This window comes from Sorex araneus, chromosome 8 (assembly GCF_027595985.1).
Source record: "Sorex araneus isolate mSorAra2 chromosome 8, mSorAra2.pri, whole genome shotgun sequence".
NCBI lineage: Eukaryota > Metazoa > Chordata > Mammalia > Eulipotyphla > Soricidae > Sorex > Sorex araneus.
In genome coordinates, this window is record NC_073309.1 from 23,323,009 (window position 1) to 23,339,522 (window position 16,514).

Below are 16,514 nucleotides of genomic sequence, written 5' to 3' on the forward strand. Positions count from 1 at the left end.
TCCCTCTGTATTATCTGGAATATCTGCCCCTGATGCTCCCTTTTCCGAGACGCTTGGTTTCAGGGTAAGAACAGCCTCGTAAGATGAGTGGAGAAGTGATCTCTGTCCTCTAAGATCTACTGGAGAGGGTTTTACAGAGACTGATCCTATTTCTTTCCCCATGTGAGAATTCAGAAGGAGAGCAAGCCAGACAACGGTTACGTGGCTATCCCGATTTTTAACAAAACGAAACAAATCCCAGTGCTGGACCTGGGCAGGAGAGGAAGAGGTCAGGAGGCTCAAAGGGGGTGCAGGAAGAGAGCTGCCTCACCCCCTTCACCCTGAGGCCAGCACTGAGGAGGAGGGAGATATTTTAGATGCTCCGGGCCTCTCGGACCCAGACAGCTGAGTTCACACACCTCTAACCAGGAGCTCAAATCTTCCTCCCCAAAATCTTTTGTTCTGGGGGCCACGCCAGGTGGTGCTCAGGGTTTACTCCTGGGAAGATGCGGGGGATCATCCGGGATGTTGGGGATTGAGCCTGGGTCAGCCGTGAGCAAGGCAAGCACCTCATGTCGTCCTATCTCGCTGGCTCCAGATTTCTAACTATCGGCTGGGAGGTGAGGATAGGAAAAGGCACCTCACCCTGTTTGCTGGGGAAACGAACGTTGGGAGACACTCAACCCTCCCCAAGGCCCTCCCAGAGCACTGTCCAGAGGCCACAGAACTGGAGCAGAAGCACTCTGCCACGGCCACCGGGTCACCACATCCTTCCTACGCTACCCAGGCTCGAGACGGGCCCTGGCCTGCAGAGTTCTGAGGAGCTGCCGTGGGCTGAAGGAGAGAGGGCTGGCCTCGGGGGACGAGAGAGGGCGTGACGGCGCTGTTCTGGGCGGCTCACCGTAGTCTTCCAGGAGCTGCTTCTGGAACTGTGAGAGCGTGAGCCGGTCTTGGGGAGAGCTGGTGCCGTCGTCATCGAAGCACACCTGGTTCAGCTGGACCCCGAGAGACGGTGGCGTCAGTGCCAGCCCAGGCTGAGCCGGTCGCCCAGGGCGCCCGGGAGCGACAGAGCAGGAACAGGCGAAGCCCCAGGGAAGGGACCCCACCCCCAGGGGTGCGGGGGCAGTGCCTGCCTTCAGCCACAGGTAGTCCTCGGTCTTGTCGGCCACCTCGCTCTGGTTGTCCGTGATGTCGCATCTGCCGATGACGCAGTAGACGGCGCGTTTGTAGGGGTCGGTGTTGTTCCGCAGGGCCCGGCGGTAATGCAGCCGCAACTTGTTCTCCGTAGCTGGGGACAATCTACAGACACAGAGGAGCAGAGAGACACAGTGCTCGTGGGGTGTGGGCGCTCCCACTCGTTCCTAACACTCAGGCTAGCGCAGGGGCCTCCCCTCGGAGAGCGAGTCTCTCCCTCCACCCCATCAGCCCCTCTCCGCTGTCCCTGTCCCAAAGAAATGACCTGCACTTGGGCCCTGCCCCAGGGCGCCTCCTGGCAGAGCCCGGAGACAGGGACCCTAACCCTGAGCCACTCCCGCTGTCAGCGGAGGCTCCGTCTAAGACACCTTCTGAGCCTGGCTCACCTGGGGCCGCCAGGAAGTACCCCAGCTCCCCACAGGGACAGTTGTGGGGGGGGCACCACCACTCCTTCCTCCTACAGGCATACACATGGGAACTGGCTAACTAGTAATTTAAGTTCAATTTTATTAACAAGATGCAGAGGAAAACTAATGTTTTATAGTGTCTTTTTTCTTTTTTCCTTTTTGGGTCACACCTGGCGATGCACAGGGGTCACTCCTGGCTCTGCACTCAGAAATTACCCCTGGTGGTACTCAGGGGACTATATGGGACGCTGGGAATCGAACCCAGGTCGGCTGCGTGCAAGGCAAACGCCCTACCTGCTGTGCTATCACTCCAGCCCCTTATAGTGTCTTCATACAAAACTAAGTGACTGGTTTCAATCATCACGTTTCAAGGTCATTAACTTCTGACTCTAGCCCTGAGGCCAAGAAGCGCACTCCAACAGTCGATACTGGGGTAAAGAGCAAAGCACAAGCGTCAGCAAGGAAGGGGGCCGAGGGGGCCCTTAGGGGCAGAAGCGGGAAACTAGGCACAGGCCCGGGAGGCCCATTCTGGGAGCTGGGCAGGGATGAACCAACAGGCAATGAATCGAACATCATGATCAGAGCAGAGCAGGAGAGCCAGGCCGATGACCGGACCAGAACCCCAGAGCAACCGGTAAATATCTAGGCGGAAGCTAGAGCGGCAGTTTTCATCCCTGAGAGCGCCAACCACTCCGCGTGTGAGCACCCGCTGTGCGTCGGTGTGTGTCAGGTGATGAAGCCGTTTCCACGGTCGGTGTACCCTGGTGTCTGACCTAGCCGGGCTCCCGCTGGCCAGCCCAGAGGATGGCTCTCCCTCAGCTCTCTCCAGGGGCCACGCCTGACGGCTCATGAGGCTCCCGTGAGAACAGGGCACAGCCTCGTTTTCTGCAGCACCTGAGTGAGCTCGGGCGCACGGGGTACGTGACTTCACGCTTCCGGCCACCGCTCCTCCCGGACTGGACACAGAGTCCCCAGACTCAGACGCGCCAGACAGAGGGGGCTCTCTCGGAACCTGCTTGGCGGCTGACCGTCACCCTGCTCCGACCTCTTCCTACGCGTCCTGCTTTCCCGATCGGGAGCCATGCAGGGGAGGGGCGCACACACCGTCCTCGAGGTGCCCGTGGCTTCCGGGCAGCTGCCGAGTGGCCACCGTACCTGCGGTCCTTGCTGTTCATGTACTCCTGGAACCAGGTCTTGAACTCGCCCAGCTGGTGCTGGGCTCGGTTGACCACCTGAGAGGCAGCGAGCAGGTCTCCACAGCGCATGCAGTAGTAGATCAGCGCCCACACGGGGTGGCCTTCCACCTCTCCGTCCTGAGAGAGGAGAGCGGCTCGGGTAAGGGGTGAGCAGCAGCGCCAGGCCACGGCTCTCAGCGGTGCCGCCCGCCAGCTCAGCCGGCTCCTGGGGTGAGTCAGTCACTGCAGTGGCCGTCGGGGGCCGGGGGGAGCGCAGGACCCCTCTTCTCGGCTCAGAAGTGAAAGGGGGTCCAGGGGACACGCAATGTGCTCACACAAGCTGGTGGCCTGGCTTGAGTCTCCACAGAAGCCTGTGGTTTGTTTCTTCGGAGAAGCCCACTGATGCTCAGAGGGACGCTCCTGCACCAGGACCAATGGGGGACTCCCACCACTCCACCCCTTACTGAGATCTGCTTCGGGCACTGCTGGGCGCTGGGCACGGGGGAGGCAGCCGTTCTTAGTCTCCCAGAGCTCACTTACCCCCCAACGGGCCCCGTCCTCGGTCTGTGCAGGGAGCCCTGGTCAGCCCCCAGCTCGAGAGAGGCCACCTCAGACGATGTCCTGGTCGCCCTCCACCTTCCCCAGGGGACTTTTCCTGACACCCAGATCTGATCATGCCACTGTCCTGCTACCTGCGGCCACAGTGCTCTGCCGGCCACACCCCAACATGCCAGCTTGCCCACTCCCCCTCCCACACAGCCTGGCGGGTGCCAATCGTTCTTCAGCGCCCTCTGCAAGGCTCCAGGGGATGCTTTGTGCACGGTGAACGGACTGTGAGACAAGAATCCCCATCGGCCGTGAGCTGAGGAGAGGCCAAGCCAATCCTGGGACAACCCCAACTCCGCTCTCCCAGATGTTGGAGACTCTGCTCGCAAGCCTATCCGGGCTGTTCTCAAACACACCCAGGCCCTGGGGCTGTCATCCGTCCTGCCTCGCCCCCACCCTGCACCAAACAGCCACCTCAATCACCTGGGCTCCCCCACTTTCTCTCCTTGGCCCCCTTCCTGGTCTCCTCTCAACACAGAAGGTTTTTTGGGGTTTCTTTTTTTGTTTTTTGGTTTGTTTTGGGTCACACCCTGAGATGCTCAGGGGTTATCCCTGGCTCTGCACTCAGGAACTACTCCCGGGGGTGCTCGGGGGACCATATAGGATGCCAGGGATGGAACCCGAGCTGGCTGCATGCAAGGCAAATGCCTCCCCGCCACCTCCCCCACTGTACTATCGTGCTGGCTGGCCCCAGCACGGCAACTGTTTACACATAACTTCGTTTTGATGAAAGACATCTACCACAGAGCTTGGTCTGCGGAGGCGGGACACAGAGAAAGCCGGCAGTACCTGAAGTCCGGGCAAGGGAGCAGGAAGCTTGATGTTCAGGAAGCTTCGGACCAACTGGTAGGTGCCAGGCACGCCACCCAGCTGCGCCTGATGCAAATTGCCGAAGACGGTCACGAGGGTGTAGTTCTTGTAACTAGAAAAATGCAAACGGGACAAGTAAGGAAGGGTGAAAATACAGATCTCAAGTGTCTAGGAGACGCTGGCCTCCGCGGCAGGACCCGGGGAAATCCGCCCGAGAAGAGGAAACGGAGCACGCTGAAGGAAGCTAACTGCATCGTTCATTCAGGGGCCCCGAACCACAGTGGGGATCTCTCCTCCCCATCCCTGAGACACTCCAAAGAATGCCCGGAGCAACATAACTGCAGACTTCACAAGCACTCAGGGCTTAGTGTGTGAAAGAACAACCGCTCCAGATCTCAGTCCAATGTTGCAGTGGGTTCTTTTGAAATTTTTTTATTTTGGAAAAAAAAAAAAAACGAACTTACAAAAATTAAAAGAACAGTTCAATGAACACTCACATGCCCTACACTTAGAGTCACCAGGTAACATTATGTGAAATTTCTCTGCTCTGTATATGTAAGGAAACACACAAATGCGTGAATACATAAATATGCATGTATATACACATGCACACAACACATACTTTGGTACACACACTCACATCCTTTTTTCTCTGAACCATTTTGGTTTCTTTTGTTTTGTTTAGGGGCCACACCCGGCGGTGCTCGGGGAACCATATCTGGTGCTGGTTATTGGACCAAGGTTGGCCGTGTGCAAGGCAAGCACCTTACCTGCTGTACATTCTCTCCCGTCCTTTCCTCACTGTTTTAATATGTGCTATAGAAATGAAGAAATCAGGGACTTGACCATGTATTTCCCTAGAACTTAAAAATTCTCCCTAACTCTCAATTATGATGCCAAGAAATTTAACACTAATATACTGTTATCTAAAAATAAACCAAGACTCAATTTCTGAAGCAAGTACCCTTTACACTTTGTGTGTATTAAAACCCAGGATCCCTGGCCAAGTACAGAGGGTAGGTGCTTGCTCTGCATTGCAGCTGACCTCAGTTCAAGCCCTTGAGCACCGCTAGGAGTGAAAACTGAACACAGGAGTAAAATGCAAACCCAACTGGGTATGGCCCCAGAACCAACAAAATAAAATAAAACCCAGATGCAGTCAGGGAAATGCTGGTCAGCTGTTCTAATCTAGGGTGATTCCAGACAGCGGCCTTTTGAAAAGACTCCAGACCAGCGGCAGAATGTTCTGCAAATGGATAGTTTCTCCTCGTGATCTGGATGAGGTTCAAATTGGGTGGGGGGGAAGGGCTGGAGACTGCAGCTGGGACCTGGGTGTGTAGATCATGAGCTCAAACATGAGCCATACACACAGCCACCAGGTGCAACTCAAGATCCCCACACATCTGACGCTGCCAAAGAACAGGCTGACGCTCTCCGTCCCCCCCACTCCAGTGACAATCTCGATCTCAAAGACTCAATCCTGAAAGATCAAAATCCTAAAAATGATTCTTCAGAATCTGCTGGATTACCTTTGAAACGGGGACTTAGGAACCAGAGACCCATGCTGAGGTGGAGGGTCCCCCTTGTGCTGCAGAAACACAGTAAGTGGTGACTTACTCTGGGCCAGGGTTTGACTTTCCTGAAGAGACTTACACCCGCCACTAACTGAAACAGGAAACCTGGGACAGGCTTCACTTTGAACAATGGATCGTAGCACGCTCACAACTGTGCGGCTGCTTTGTTTGTTTTAAATCTCTACACACAACTCATATTCCTGTTGGATCAAACGGTCCTACACTGCAGCTGCTCTTATCAATGGGTTAGTAGCGGGAAAGGTGAGCGCTTTGTAAATGCTTATCTGAAGATCTGGTGAACTTCCCTGAAGAAGATGAGTTCAACTGAAGCCCCGACAAGGACAGATTTGGCATTAGGTGCGATCAAGGCCCCTACAAGTGAACTTCCTGGGATTAACAAGAGAGTTTGGTTTCTGCCGGGAAGTCCAAGGCTCAGGGTGGGAAATTCAAACGAACGGGCCAGCCACGTGACACGGCAAGGAGGAAAGCGCCAGGGAAGCACTCGAGCATTTGCCTGCATGCACACTCCTTCCAGCCGAGGAGATCCCAGGAGCTCCTGATGAACTAACTACCGCTGCGTCTGCCAACAGGAAAGTCACCGACTGGTGTGCAGAGAACCACGTGCACAGGAGGACGAGAGGACAAGCTCGCAGCAGCCCTGCTGCTCCACCACCACGACGGCTTTGCCAAGTGTGTCGTCTGCCTGCGAGAGCGTGCAACAGAGGGTGCTCATGTACCCACGCAACGGAGACGCATGGCACGGGAGACGTGCCTGCACCAGGGACTGCTCGTGCCAGGGCGCATCGCGCAAGGATGCCGAGAGGAGCAGTGCCAAGTCGGGACGAGTGTCAGCGCCTCCAGGCAAAGCCAGGCCCAGTGGTCTTTCTGAAAGGAGAGCAGCTGCTCCCACGGCGCAGGACCTGGAGGTCAAGTTTGTGGCCATGGACGCCGGCCAGCTTTGGGGGCCACCTCCGCGTAGCTGCCCAGACTTGTCGCTAGAATAGGGGACACTTTCCCATGCAGGGGCAGTTTGCGTTCTTCAGTGTTTTTGTTTTGTGTTGTCATGATCTTAAATTGTCAGCACATTTTTATTTTCTTAATGGTTCACTATGTGTGTTGCGTATTCCACCGTCACGGCATTTCCAACCCTGGAGCTGCAAACGATGTCAGACTTTTCAGGGAGTTCAAATTCATTTTGTGGATTGCTGCTGCTGGTTGCTGTAAACATGACTGCACAAAGGACGCGGCTGCCTTTGGGACTAAGCACTGTCCACGTGGGCAGGAGTGCCAACCCCGCCTTAGGGGACGGGGAGTGTGCGGCTGTACATCTGCACCCCCAGATGTTTCTCCTCATAGGTGTCCTGACGTAAAGATGTTCTGTCACGTAAACAATTGTCTTAAGATTTTTATTTTACTACTTTTTTTCCCAGAGGTATACTTTTGGGATTCTTATTGTCAGGCTTTCAGACTAGGGCTTTTGATTGTGGAGGATGTTTTTTAACATCCAGGGTCATGGTGCGCGGGGCTCTGCCTTTGGGTCGTGATGCCAAGTCCCCTGCCCCACTCCTCGGCACTGTCAGGACAGGCCACTTCCCCACTACGTGTGGTCACTCGTGCCCTGGAGCCTCACCCCGTAACAGTGATTACTCTGTAATCAGGATAAACCTGGCGGTCAGGTGGCAGTTCTGTTCCCTAACTCTCCATCACACCATGGTTTCAGTTCCCACTGATTATACCTGCTGAATCACGGGCACACGGGGACTGCAAATTAATTTTTCATTTTCTCTATACTTCTAGCATGCTTCTTAAAGGCCTCTACGGTGGTTTAAAAATGTTTCTACACTAAGATGAAATGAATTCACTCATATCCAAGCGTGGGGTTAATAAAAGAAATTTCTAACTGTGCATCTTGGTCAAAATAAGGGAGAGAGTGCGCTTATAAAAGCCAGGCATGTCACGTGCACAGGGATGTCCCACACTCAAGGAAGCACAGAGAGGAAAACCCCCAAATGCCAGTCACTGGAATCTGCCACAATCACAGAAAAATACTGACAAAGGCTTGGGAAGTAGCTCAGGCTCAGGGGTGCAACCCCTGCTTTTAGCACGGGTGAGGGCCTGCATCTGAGCCCCAGTGAACTCCGGCCTCAATACCCCAAACAAACAGAGCTGACACGGCCACATTAGTAAGACCTCCCTCCCTGGCAGTGCTCGGAAGCAGAGGCTGGAAAGAGACCGGCGTGCTGCAGCAGCCTGGACGAGTGGACGCTGTGCCTACCTGGGTCTCCTGTGACTGACATTAAGGCGCTGGCTAGGTCCCACACAGAAGCAGCAACCTAACTCACCCCCGGCTGAGAAACACACTTCTAATCTGGAGTGTGACAGGGGCCCATAGGTCAAGCTTTCATTTTCAGTCTCATACTCAAAAAAAAAAATCGTTTGGGACTGGTTATTTCTATAGCTGAAATATTTTATATATAAAAATAATATAGATAGCATCTTATAAATAAGGTTATAGTACTTGTAGAGAGGAAACTCCCATATGGTTGAGCTCTGCTGAAGAAATGAATGGAAAAATTTCTGAAAAATGGAATAAAAATAATAGTACGAGATGCCTTAGCAGATACAAAAACAATGAGTAGGGGCTGGAGCGACAGCACAGCGGGTAGGGCATTTACCTTCCATGCGGCCAATCCGGGTTCGAACCCCAGCATCCCATACGGTCCCCTGAGCACTGCCAGGAGTAATTCCTGAGTGCAGAGCCAGGAGTAACCCCTGAGCATCACCGGGTGTGACTCAAAAAGCAAAACAAAAACAGTGAGTACAGCCTGGTAAACCAGGTAAAGCAGCAATGCCAAGGAATAAGCCCATTTATATATACATTCGGCTCTTCATGGCTAACGATCAACAGGCCCCAAACATACACTACAAGCTGGCAAGCTCCCCGTGGCGTATTCATATGCCAAAACCAGTAACAATGATGGGTCTCATTCCCCTGACCCTGAAAGAGCCTCCAATGCGGCACCATTGGGAAGGACAAGCAAAGAGAGGCTGCTAAAATCTCAGGGCTAGGACGAATGGAGACATAACTGGCGCCTGCTCGAGCAAATCGATGAGCAATGGGATGACAGTCACAGTGACAGCTAAAACCCAATGAAATATCTTATAACCTCTCTAGTGCTTATGCCTGAAATGAAAGAGCCACTTGGACTCCAAATTATTCTTAACAAGGAATGGAGATGAGCAAGTTTAATCGGGCCCGGCGGTGCTGGAGCAGCTGCTGCCCCATGAGCTCACCCGCGGCAGGGAGGCTGTCCTCTGCTCAGCCCGGGCAGCCACAGGCGGGGCCGAGGCTCCGGGCGAGGCGTCACTCTGCTGAGAAAGGGCGCCCAGGCGGGAAGCCCGCTGGCGGCTGCAGAGGCGCGGGGGCAAAGGGCGCCCATCCGCCCGGCACGTCCACTCAGCGCTCTCGACCGCAGCCAGCAGGGAGAGGCCCGGCGCCCTGGCTCTGAGAGAGGCTCTGGTGTCCACCCCTGAGAGCTGCTGGCCAGCTCGGCGCTGAAAGGAGCAGCCTGACGAGGGCACACGGGGAGGGCCTCAGCTGCAAGCCTCCAGAGACCCACTCACTCACTCCCCACAGTGAGGAGGTGGCCGAGAAACGCAGGACCGTCAGGCACCGGTGGCTGGGCAGGATCTGAACTCACGGGCTCAGGTGAACGGAGAGAAAAAACACCCAGGGTGAAGGGACCTGCCCAAAGCTCGAAGGTGCTGATACCGAGTAGAGAACTCAAGACACTGAGAGAATCAAAGCACCTAGGGGTGGAGCCCCATGGGGGGACAGAATCAATTAAAGCACCTAAGGTAACACGGCCTCAGGGAAGAGAGGGCTGGAAAGAAAGAGCTAGTCGACCGCTGCCCCCACGGACCATGACACTCTATGAGAGCAGGCACCGCCGAAAGTGAAGCGTCTCTAGAAACAGGGTCACATGGTCCCAGTGACCCGGCATCGCTCGACAGGAGCAGTGCCTCACCTCTGCTCCAGGTAGCCCAGGGCCTGCCGGACGAAATCCATGCGCACCTCCACGCTGCTGCGGCTCTTCACGGCGTCCGTTGCCGGGGTCAGCAGGATGTCTGTCATCTGCTTGACCATGGTCCACATGTCAGAGATGTTCTGCGGGCAAGGGAGACGGCAAATGACCACAGGGCGAGGCTGGGCAGGATCCGGCTGCTCAGACAACTCTGAGCGCAGACGCAGGAGGGAAGGGAAGGGGCAGAGTGCAGGGTCCTCCGGGGAGGTGGGCCTCAGGGCCGCCAGCTGCCGAGGTTCCCTGCGGCAAGGGGCACCCCGTTCGGAGTTGGTTTTGGGAAGAAGTACTATTCCAGGCTTGACGTGACCACTGGCAGAGTAAGACCACACGGGAGGAACAAGAACACTGAGACCCTGGAATCCCCAAAGCGTCAGGAGTTCAGAGTCGGGGAGCTCCTCAGACCCTGCAGGCCCTGGCGTTCCTGAGGCTTAAAGTAAGAGCCTCACCCAGATCACGTGGGCCCTGTGCACCCAGGGACTCTGCGGGGGCCACTGGTCTTGCCCATGCTGCGGGCTTCGGGGCCTCCCATTCTCCTCCCCACTCGCGCCCTGCCGGCCCTCAGGCAGGAGCGGGCTTCCTCCCCGGGCACCGCAAGACGGCCGGGGCTCCCTTTCCCCAGAGCCCACCTGGCTGCAGCCTCGCCTCAAAACCCTGCGCCCCGAAGGCTCGAGGTTCTTAGAACAGTCCTGACCAAGGCAATTTTCCCACCTGGCGCCTATGCCTGGCCTCGTGTTTCAGTATTCAGAAATATCCAAGTTGGCTGCATTTTTCGGAGACACAGGAAGTGTGCCCGAATGCCAGCGCCGGGCCTCCTGTCCTCTGGGCGCCCTCCTCGGGGCTCCTGCGACACATCCAGCCACACTTCAGCCTGTTACCTCCTCCCTCCCCCCGGGAGCAAACTGGCCAGGGAAAAAGAGCGGAGGGGGCCAGAGAGGAGTGGAGCTGTAATATACAAAGGTGGCCCGTGAAGGCCCCACTTTGGAGGGGCCGGAAGGACTGCGCAGGACTCAGGCCCATGGCTGGGTGCAGCTACCCTTGGTTCTCTGAGCACAGCCAGGTGTGGCCTGGGGGTCCCTGAGATGTAATCTCAGAGGCAGTGGGATCCGGCACTGCGGCACCACACCTGTGGGCCCTGGCACACACCTGCCAGTCCAGCGGGCTGAAAGTCACTGGGAGCGCCGAGTGCCCCAAGGTCTCCTGAACACTGCTTGGGAGACCCCCGCCTCCCCCACAGAATGACTTAAGTCAAGTTCAAAGTCCTTGGGTGTGAAAATCACATCCTCTTCACAATTCCTTTTTTTTTTTAATTGATGAGCAATGGGATGACAGTGACAGTGATTTATAAACATAGCATTTATTAACAAAATGCTTATACCCTTACAACAAATTTTGTAGCAGTTTAGCATGTTATTACTCTATTAAAATTTATTATGTAATGATCAAGCCCAAACAACACGGTTTAAAAGTATGCCAAAGCAACCACTATTTGCCAACTACTACCAGCGTTAAGTGGAAAAAGAAAAATCTTACAACAAAATCCAAAGATGTAGCTTTGACAACATCTGCAAAGAATACAGAATTCAGGTCCAGCTTGAGCTTAAGACTGCAAAAACATTCTTCAGGGGCTGGAGCGATAGCACGGTGGGTAGGGCGTTTGCCTTACATGCGGCTGACCTGGGTTCGATTCCCAGCATCCCATATGGTCCCCTGAGCACTGCCAGGGGTGATTCCTGAGTGCAGGGCCAGGAGCAACCCCTGAGCATTGCCAGGTGTGACCCAAAAAGAAAAAAAAAATTCTTCAGACATCCACAGAAGCTTGGCAACCCATCATCCTTCAATCCAGCCGGGCAGGCCGGCGGCGGCGAGGAGGGGGCCGTGGCTCCAGGTGTGGGTGCTTCAGAGGCCCACATGGCAGCCCGCAGTGTCGGCGATGCACCTGAGGTTCCCCCCACAGACTCAACTATACAAAGGCATGGAGACCTCATGCCTGGCCTCTGGTCTTGGAGAGAAGCAAGAACTGCTGGTGGGACGGAGGCAAAGCATTTCTGGTTCAGCTCCAGTTACAGAGCTCGCCAAAGGGGGCAACTGGGGGAGCCTCGGGCCTGGCCGAATTCAGAGCAGATACCGAGAACTCTTGTGCGGTGCTGGCCGGGCTTTCTGAGACGCATCGAGCTGTTCACGTGTACACACATGCACATCCTCATCAACAAAACTGTGCCACACCATGCAGGCTCAGACTGCGGGCACTCTATCCACAGACAGAGCGGGACATCTTCAGCACGCGTCCAAGGCAGCGGGCAGCTCCCCCCACCCCCCTACCCCCCGCCTACCCCCCCCTCCCGGCACAGGCCCTGGGTCTCTGCCCGGGCTGGCTGCGGACACTACCTTATCGTCCAGCTCAGCCACTGAAGCACAGAGGTCCACGAGGCTGGGCTGCAGGTGCCCGCTGACGATCTTCTCGTTATAGATGTAGATCTGAAACGAGGAAAGGCAGTGTCAACGCCCCACCTCTGCCTGTGCCCCTGCGGCAGGTCCTGAGGCTGGCGAGCTCGCTGACCGGCCCCCACGGCTCAGGCCCCGGCCAGTCTCCCTCCTGCGCTTGTGCCAGCAGCACCGGCCCATGTGATATAGGACCGGGCGGGGAGAGGGTGCAGGGAACGGCCCCATGCGATTCCCAGGAGCCCGGGTTCCCACAAGCGCTAGAACATGGCTGCATGCTGGGAGAACCCGCTTCTCCCGGGAAGTTTCTGTTCTTTGGGGAAACAGAACATTGTTGCAAGAAAAGGAACCTATGAGGCAGTTCAAGTATTTGGAAACAACAACAAAAGCACCCCATAGTTATTATCCTGGGCTAGATGATTTATTTGCCTGCAGGGCCAGGGATGGAGCCAGGGCCTCACATGCAAGGCAGCGGCTCTGCCACTGAGCCAGATCCCAGCCCCACACTCCAGTTTTATTCCCTGAGGGGGTAGCTGCGTTATCAGGCTGACGTGTGGACCGGACAGAGGAGAGCAAGGCAGTCGAGTCCCTGCTCCAGAAATCCACTGCATAGACTGCCCTTGGAGGCTGCTATCAGGTACGGAACGGACAGGAACATACATACACCTGACCTTAGCCCAAATGCCAAAAGGCGACCGGGACCGTCTTTAAGAACTGACACAACAGAAGCGAGCTAGATTCCACTGTGTCTGTGGTTCTTGCGCTGCCAGAGATGAAGCCAGGCGGCGGCGACAGGGGAGCAGCAGCCCTGCCCAGCCTTCCTGGCTTCCCATGCATCTGGTCTCTGAGCCACGGGGCAGTGCTCGGGGGTCAGTCAGGATACCCCAGGGCGTATCTTCGCAGGACGGCCCGTTAGGCCCCGACAATGCACAGTGCCCCTGAGCACTGCCGATGCAAACCCCAAGCAGGGAGCCGCCCCGGAGCACTGCCCGATACAGTGGCCAGGCCCCACTGCAGATACAGATCTGGATCACTCCATCGGCCAGCAGCCCCGGAGGCTACTTAGTGCCCCTCCTGTTAAAAGTGGCGAGGCCAAGGGCGGGGAGGTACGACAGGTTTGTGAATGTAAGGTGGTGTCCATGCACACACCTTAGGGCACTCCGAGGGCCCTCCCTTGGAGAGGTACCGTGACCAACGGGGCTATGGAGACACACTGTCCACCCCAGAGGGCAGTCAGACAGACAGACAGGGGCGGGGCTTGATAGTGCCCTGAGTATGTATAGGAAACACTCATTTCATGAACCTCTACAGATTTCACAGAGCGCAGACAATTTTTATACTTGGAAGCTTATAGCTTGTAGCAAAGGATGGAATGGAGTAACAAAATGAAGTTAAACACAAAGGGTGTGGATGCAGTCGTGGGGCGGGGGTGGGGGGAGGGGGGAGTGGCTATCTAAAAGAAGGCAAGAGGCAAGAGCCTGGCTGTGAGCCTGCAGGAGCTGGGAGGTGGGGTCCTAGAGGCGGGGTCCGCAGTGTCCATGAGGCACTCAAGGGGACGGGCTTTAAAGCACCGCTGCGGGGCAGGCTACGGACAGTACAGCAGGGCGGGCGCTTTTCTAGCCAGGCCCGGTTCAACCCCGGGCACTGCCTGGGGCCCCCCAGGTCCCAGCAGGAGTGAGTCCCGGGCACCGAGCCCTGAGTACCCCTGGATGTGGCCCCCGGCCCGCACCCCACAAAGAAAAGTTCTCATGAAAGTTCCCCCAGGTTCCAAGAGGGGTTTCTGACGACGCCTTCAGCCTCCCAGGAAGCTCAGTGCCAAGCTCCATTTGCTAAGTAAGTGGGAGGGGGAGGGTCTAACGGCTCCCAGTGGCCCACACCGGGCAGCCAGTCACGTGGAGCAGAAGTCCTTGGCCACTGCTGGTGCAGGACGGCCCAGAGGGCAGAAGCCTACTGATCCTCAAGTCAAGAACCCCCGCCAAAACAAGGGGATCGGAGAGAAGAACAGTGGATAAAGTGCTTGCCTTGCACGCGGCCAACCTGGGCTCAATCCCCAGCACCCCGTATGGCTCCCTGAGCACAGAGCCAGGAGTACGTCTTGAGCACTGCTGGGTGTGGCCCCTAAAGCAAAACAAAACAAAAAACCCAAACTGTTTTCCCTTCTTTCTACTTTCAGGCAGAACACAAGAAACACAGAGGCGGCCTGTACCGCCTCACTCGGAGTGACTCTGGGCGAGTGACATTCTCCGGATGGGTCCTGTCCAACGCCTCCCCCTGCACGCGGGCTCACACCGGCCTTCCGCACGGTGCCCAAAGGCTAGAGCTTCTCCTGGGCAGCAATGTTAAACCGTGCTCAGTGCACCAGGCCAAGCAGGGCAGAAAACTATTTAGAAAATTTCTCTCAACAAGAGGGCAAAGTCGGAATTCTGCTAAAACGACCAGCCCCAGGTAATTCAGTTAATACAGAACCCCCTCCACTAAGCAGTGCAGCTACTCAAGGCTTTACTGTACATGGGCTACTGCCAAATGCAAAACAAAATGCCCGGGTCAGCATGTAGGGCAGACTTCATTTCGCCCACATCAACTCTGAACCATTCTATGACCAGGGTGCTAGAATCTTCCAGTGACCCAGGCGGTGAAATATTAACTAGGCTTCTGAAAGTCTCCCAGGTGTGACCTTCACCCCGAGTCCTCGTCACTCCTCGGAGGGCTCCCAGGGCTCACGCTTACCTGCCGGGCGTAGGCCATCTCGATGCTGTCCAGAGAGCTGCGGCCGGGGGGTCCCACATCGCTGATGTAGCTGGGCTGCAGAAACACACAGTTGAAGCTGGTGAAAAACAGCATTTGGGCGCGCAGGACAAGGGCACAGACCCCCGCCCCCCGCACAGAGCTGTGGGGTCTATCCTCCAGGCAGGCAGCCCCACCACAAGGACTTTTCCGGGATTCAAGAATGTGGCAATCTTCGCTATGAACATCTAGGCAGGGAGCAGCACAGGACCCAGGTAACTCGAAAACATCAGGGGGCTGGCCATCCTCCAGCCCCTGGAAACTTCCATCTTCTCCAGCACCCAGCCTCGGTCTCAAGCCCCCTTCCCCACCTTCCCTCTCCATGTCCCCACACCAGTGAGGACATCGTTTTTCCACGTGGGCTTCCAATCGCCATCAGTCACGGCCACTGGCCACAGGGCTGGCGCTCAGGGGCTCACACTGGCCTGCAGACACGCCCAAGCCAGGGGCTGCACGCTGCAGTGGCAGCTGGTAAGAGTCTCCGCATCGTGCCACACACACACACACACAGAGCTGTCGGCTCACGGGTGACAGAACTGCCCAGAAGCTGTCCCCAGAGGGCTCAATGTCCAATGGCAAGAGTCAGATGCAAACACGGACAAGTTTGTCAAGACGGGACAGACTGACGGGCTTTCCCACACACAGGCGTATCTTATTTAGGTGCCTTGGTGATGACTTCAGACTTGACTGCACGATGCTGAATCCTAAGATGGCAGAGATCAAATCCTTTAAGTGTTCAAACAGAAGTGAAAACTGTGCTAGGCAGGGCAGGACTCCGAGGGCCCAGTGCACAGGAGATACAGGAGACCTGGGTGCTCTCCTGAATCCTCTGGCCCCAGCACTGCACTGAGTCTTGCCAGAAGGCCCCAGGCTCCCGAAACATGACGTGGGAGCCCCCTCCCAATACACCGAGCCGCCTCAAGTCAGCTTCCGGGAAACTGTCCCAGCACTGCCACTGCCGACAAGGGGGCTCAGGTGGGCCCTGAGGCAGGGTGGCAGAGGCAGGGCGGGGGCAGAGATGGGGATGGGGTGGGGGCAGAGCGGGACGGGTGGGGGCAGAGAGGGTTGGGGTGGGGGCAGAGGCGGGTCCTGCTGCCAGGTGCTTGGGGAACAGACCGGGCGGTCGGGAGAGCGACGCGCCTGCCCGGAGAGCGGGGCTCCAGGTGCCTTCTGCCACCCTGCGGTGGAGTCTGGGGAAAGCTCCACCCCCTCTCAGCTCAGGTCCCCCCAGGTGGGGAGGGCGGCCCCCACGGACCCCGAGAGGCCCACTCCTGCTCTGAACCACTGACCTGTCCCTGGCCGGTGCTGCTGGCTGGCCCATCCCCTGCCTCCTTTCTGCCTGGCACACGGGCAGAGACCCCCGATGCTGTGCTGGTTTGGGGAAGGGGCCCCTTCCTGCATGCAGGATGGCTTCGGAGGCATGACCACTGTAGTGGACTTCAAATAATCCCAGGTGGTATC

At 56.6% G+C, this 16,514-nt stretch overlaps 1 protein-coding gene across 4 annotated transcripts in view; it reads right to left on the reverse strand.

Annotated features, from left to right (window-relative positions):
* The window catches only part of NUP93 (nucleoporin 93), a 107,102-nt gene that overhangs the window by 10,860 nt on the left and 79,728 nt on the right, over positions 1 to 16,514 (reverse strand). For all 4 annotated transcript variants that reach the window (XM_004600652.2, XM_055146096.1, XM_055146097.1 and 1 more), the window contains 7 exons: positions 14,997 to 15,071; positions 12,216 to 12,305; positions 9,774 to 9,913; positions 4,151 to 4,283; positions 2,736 to 2,893; positions 1,113 to 1,278; positions 881 to 974 (listed from right to left, as the gene is read on the reverse strand). In XM_004600652.2, the coding sequence (XP_004600709.2) occupies positions 881 to 974; positions 1,113 to 1,278; positions 2,736 to 2,893; positions 4,151 to 4,283; positions 9,774 to 9,913; positions 12,216 to 12,305; positions 14,997 to 15,071 (856 nt within the window). The remainder of the gene's footprint in view (positions 1 to 880; positions 975 to 1,112; positions 1,279 to 2,735; positions 2,894 to 4,150; positions 4,284 to 9,773; positions 9,914 to 12,215; positions 12,306 to 14,996; positions 15,072 to 16,514) is intronic.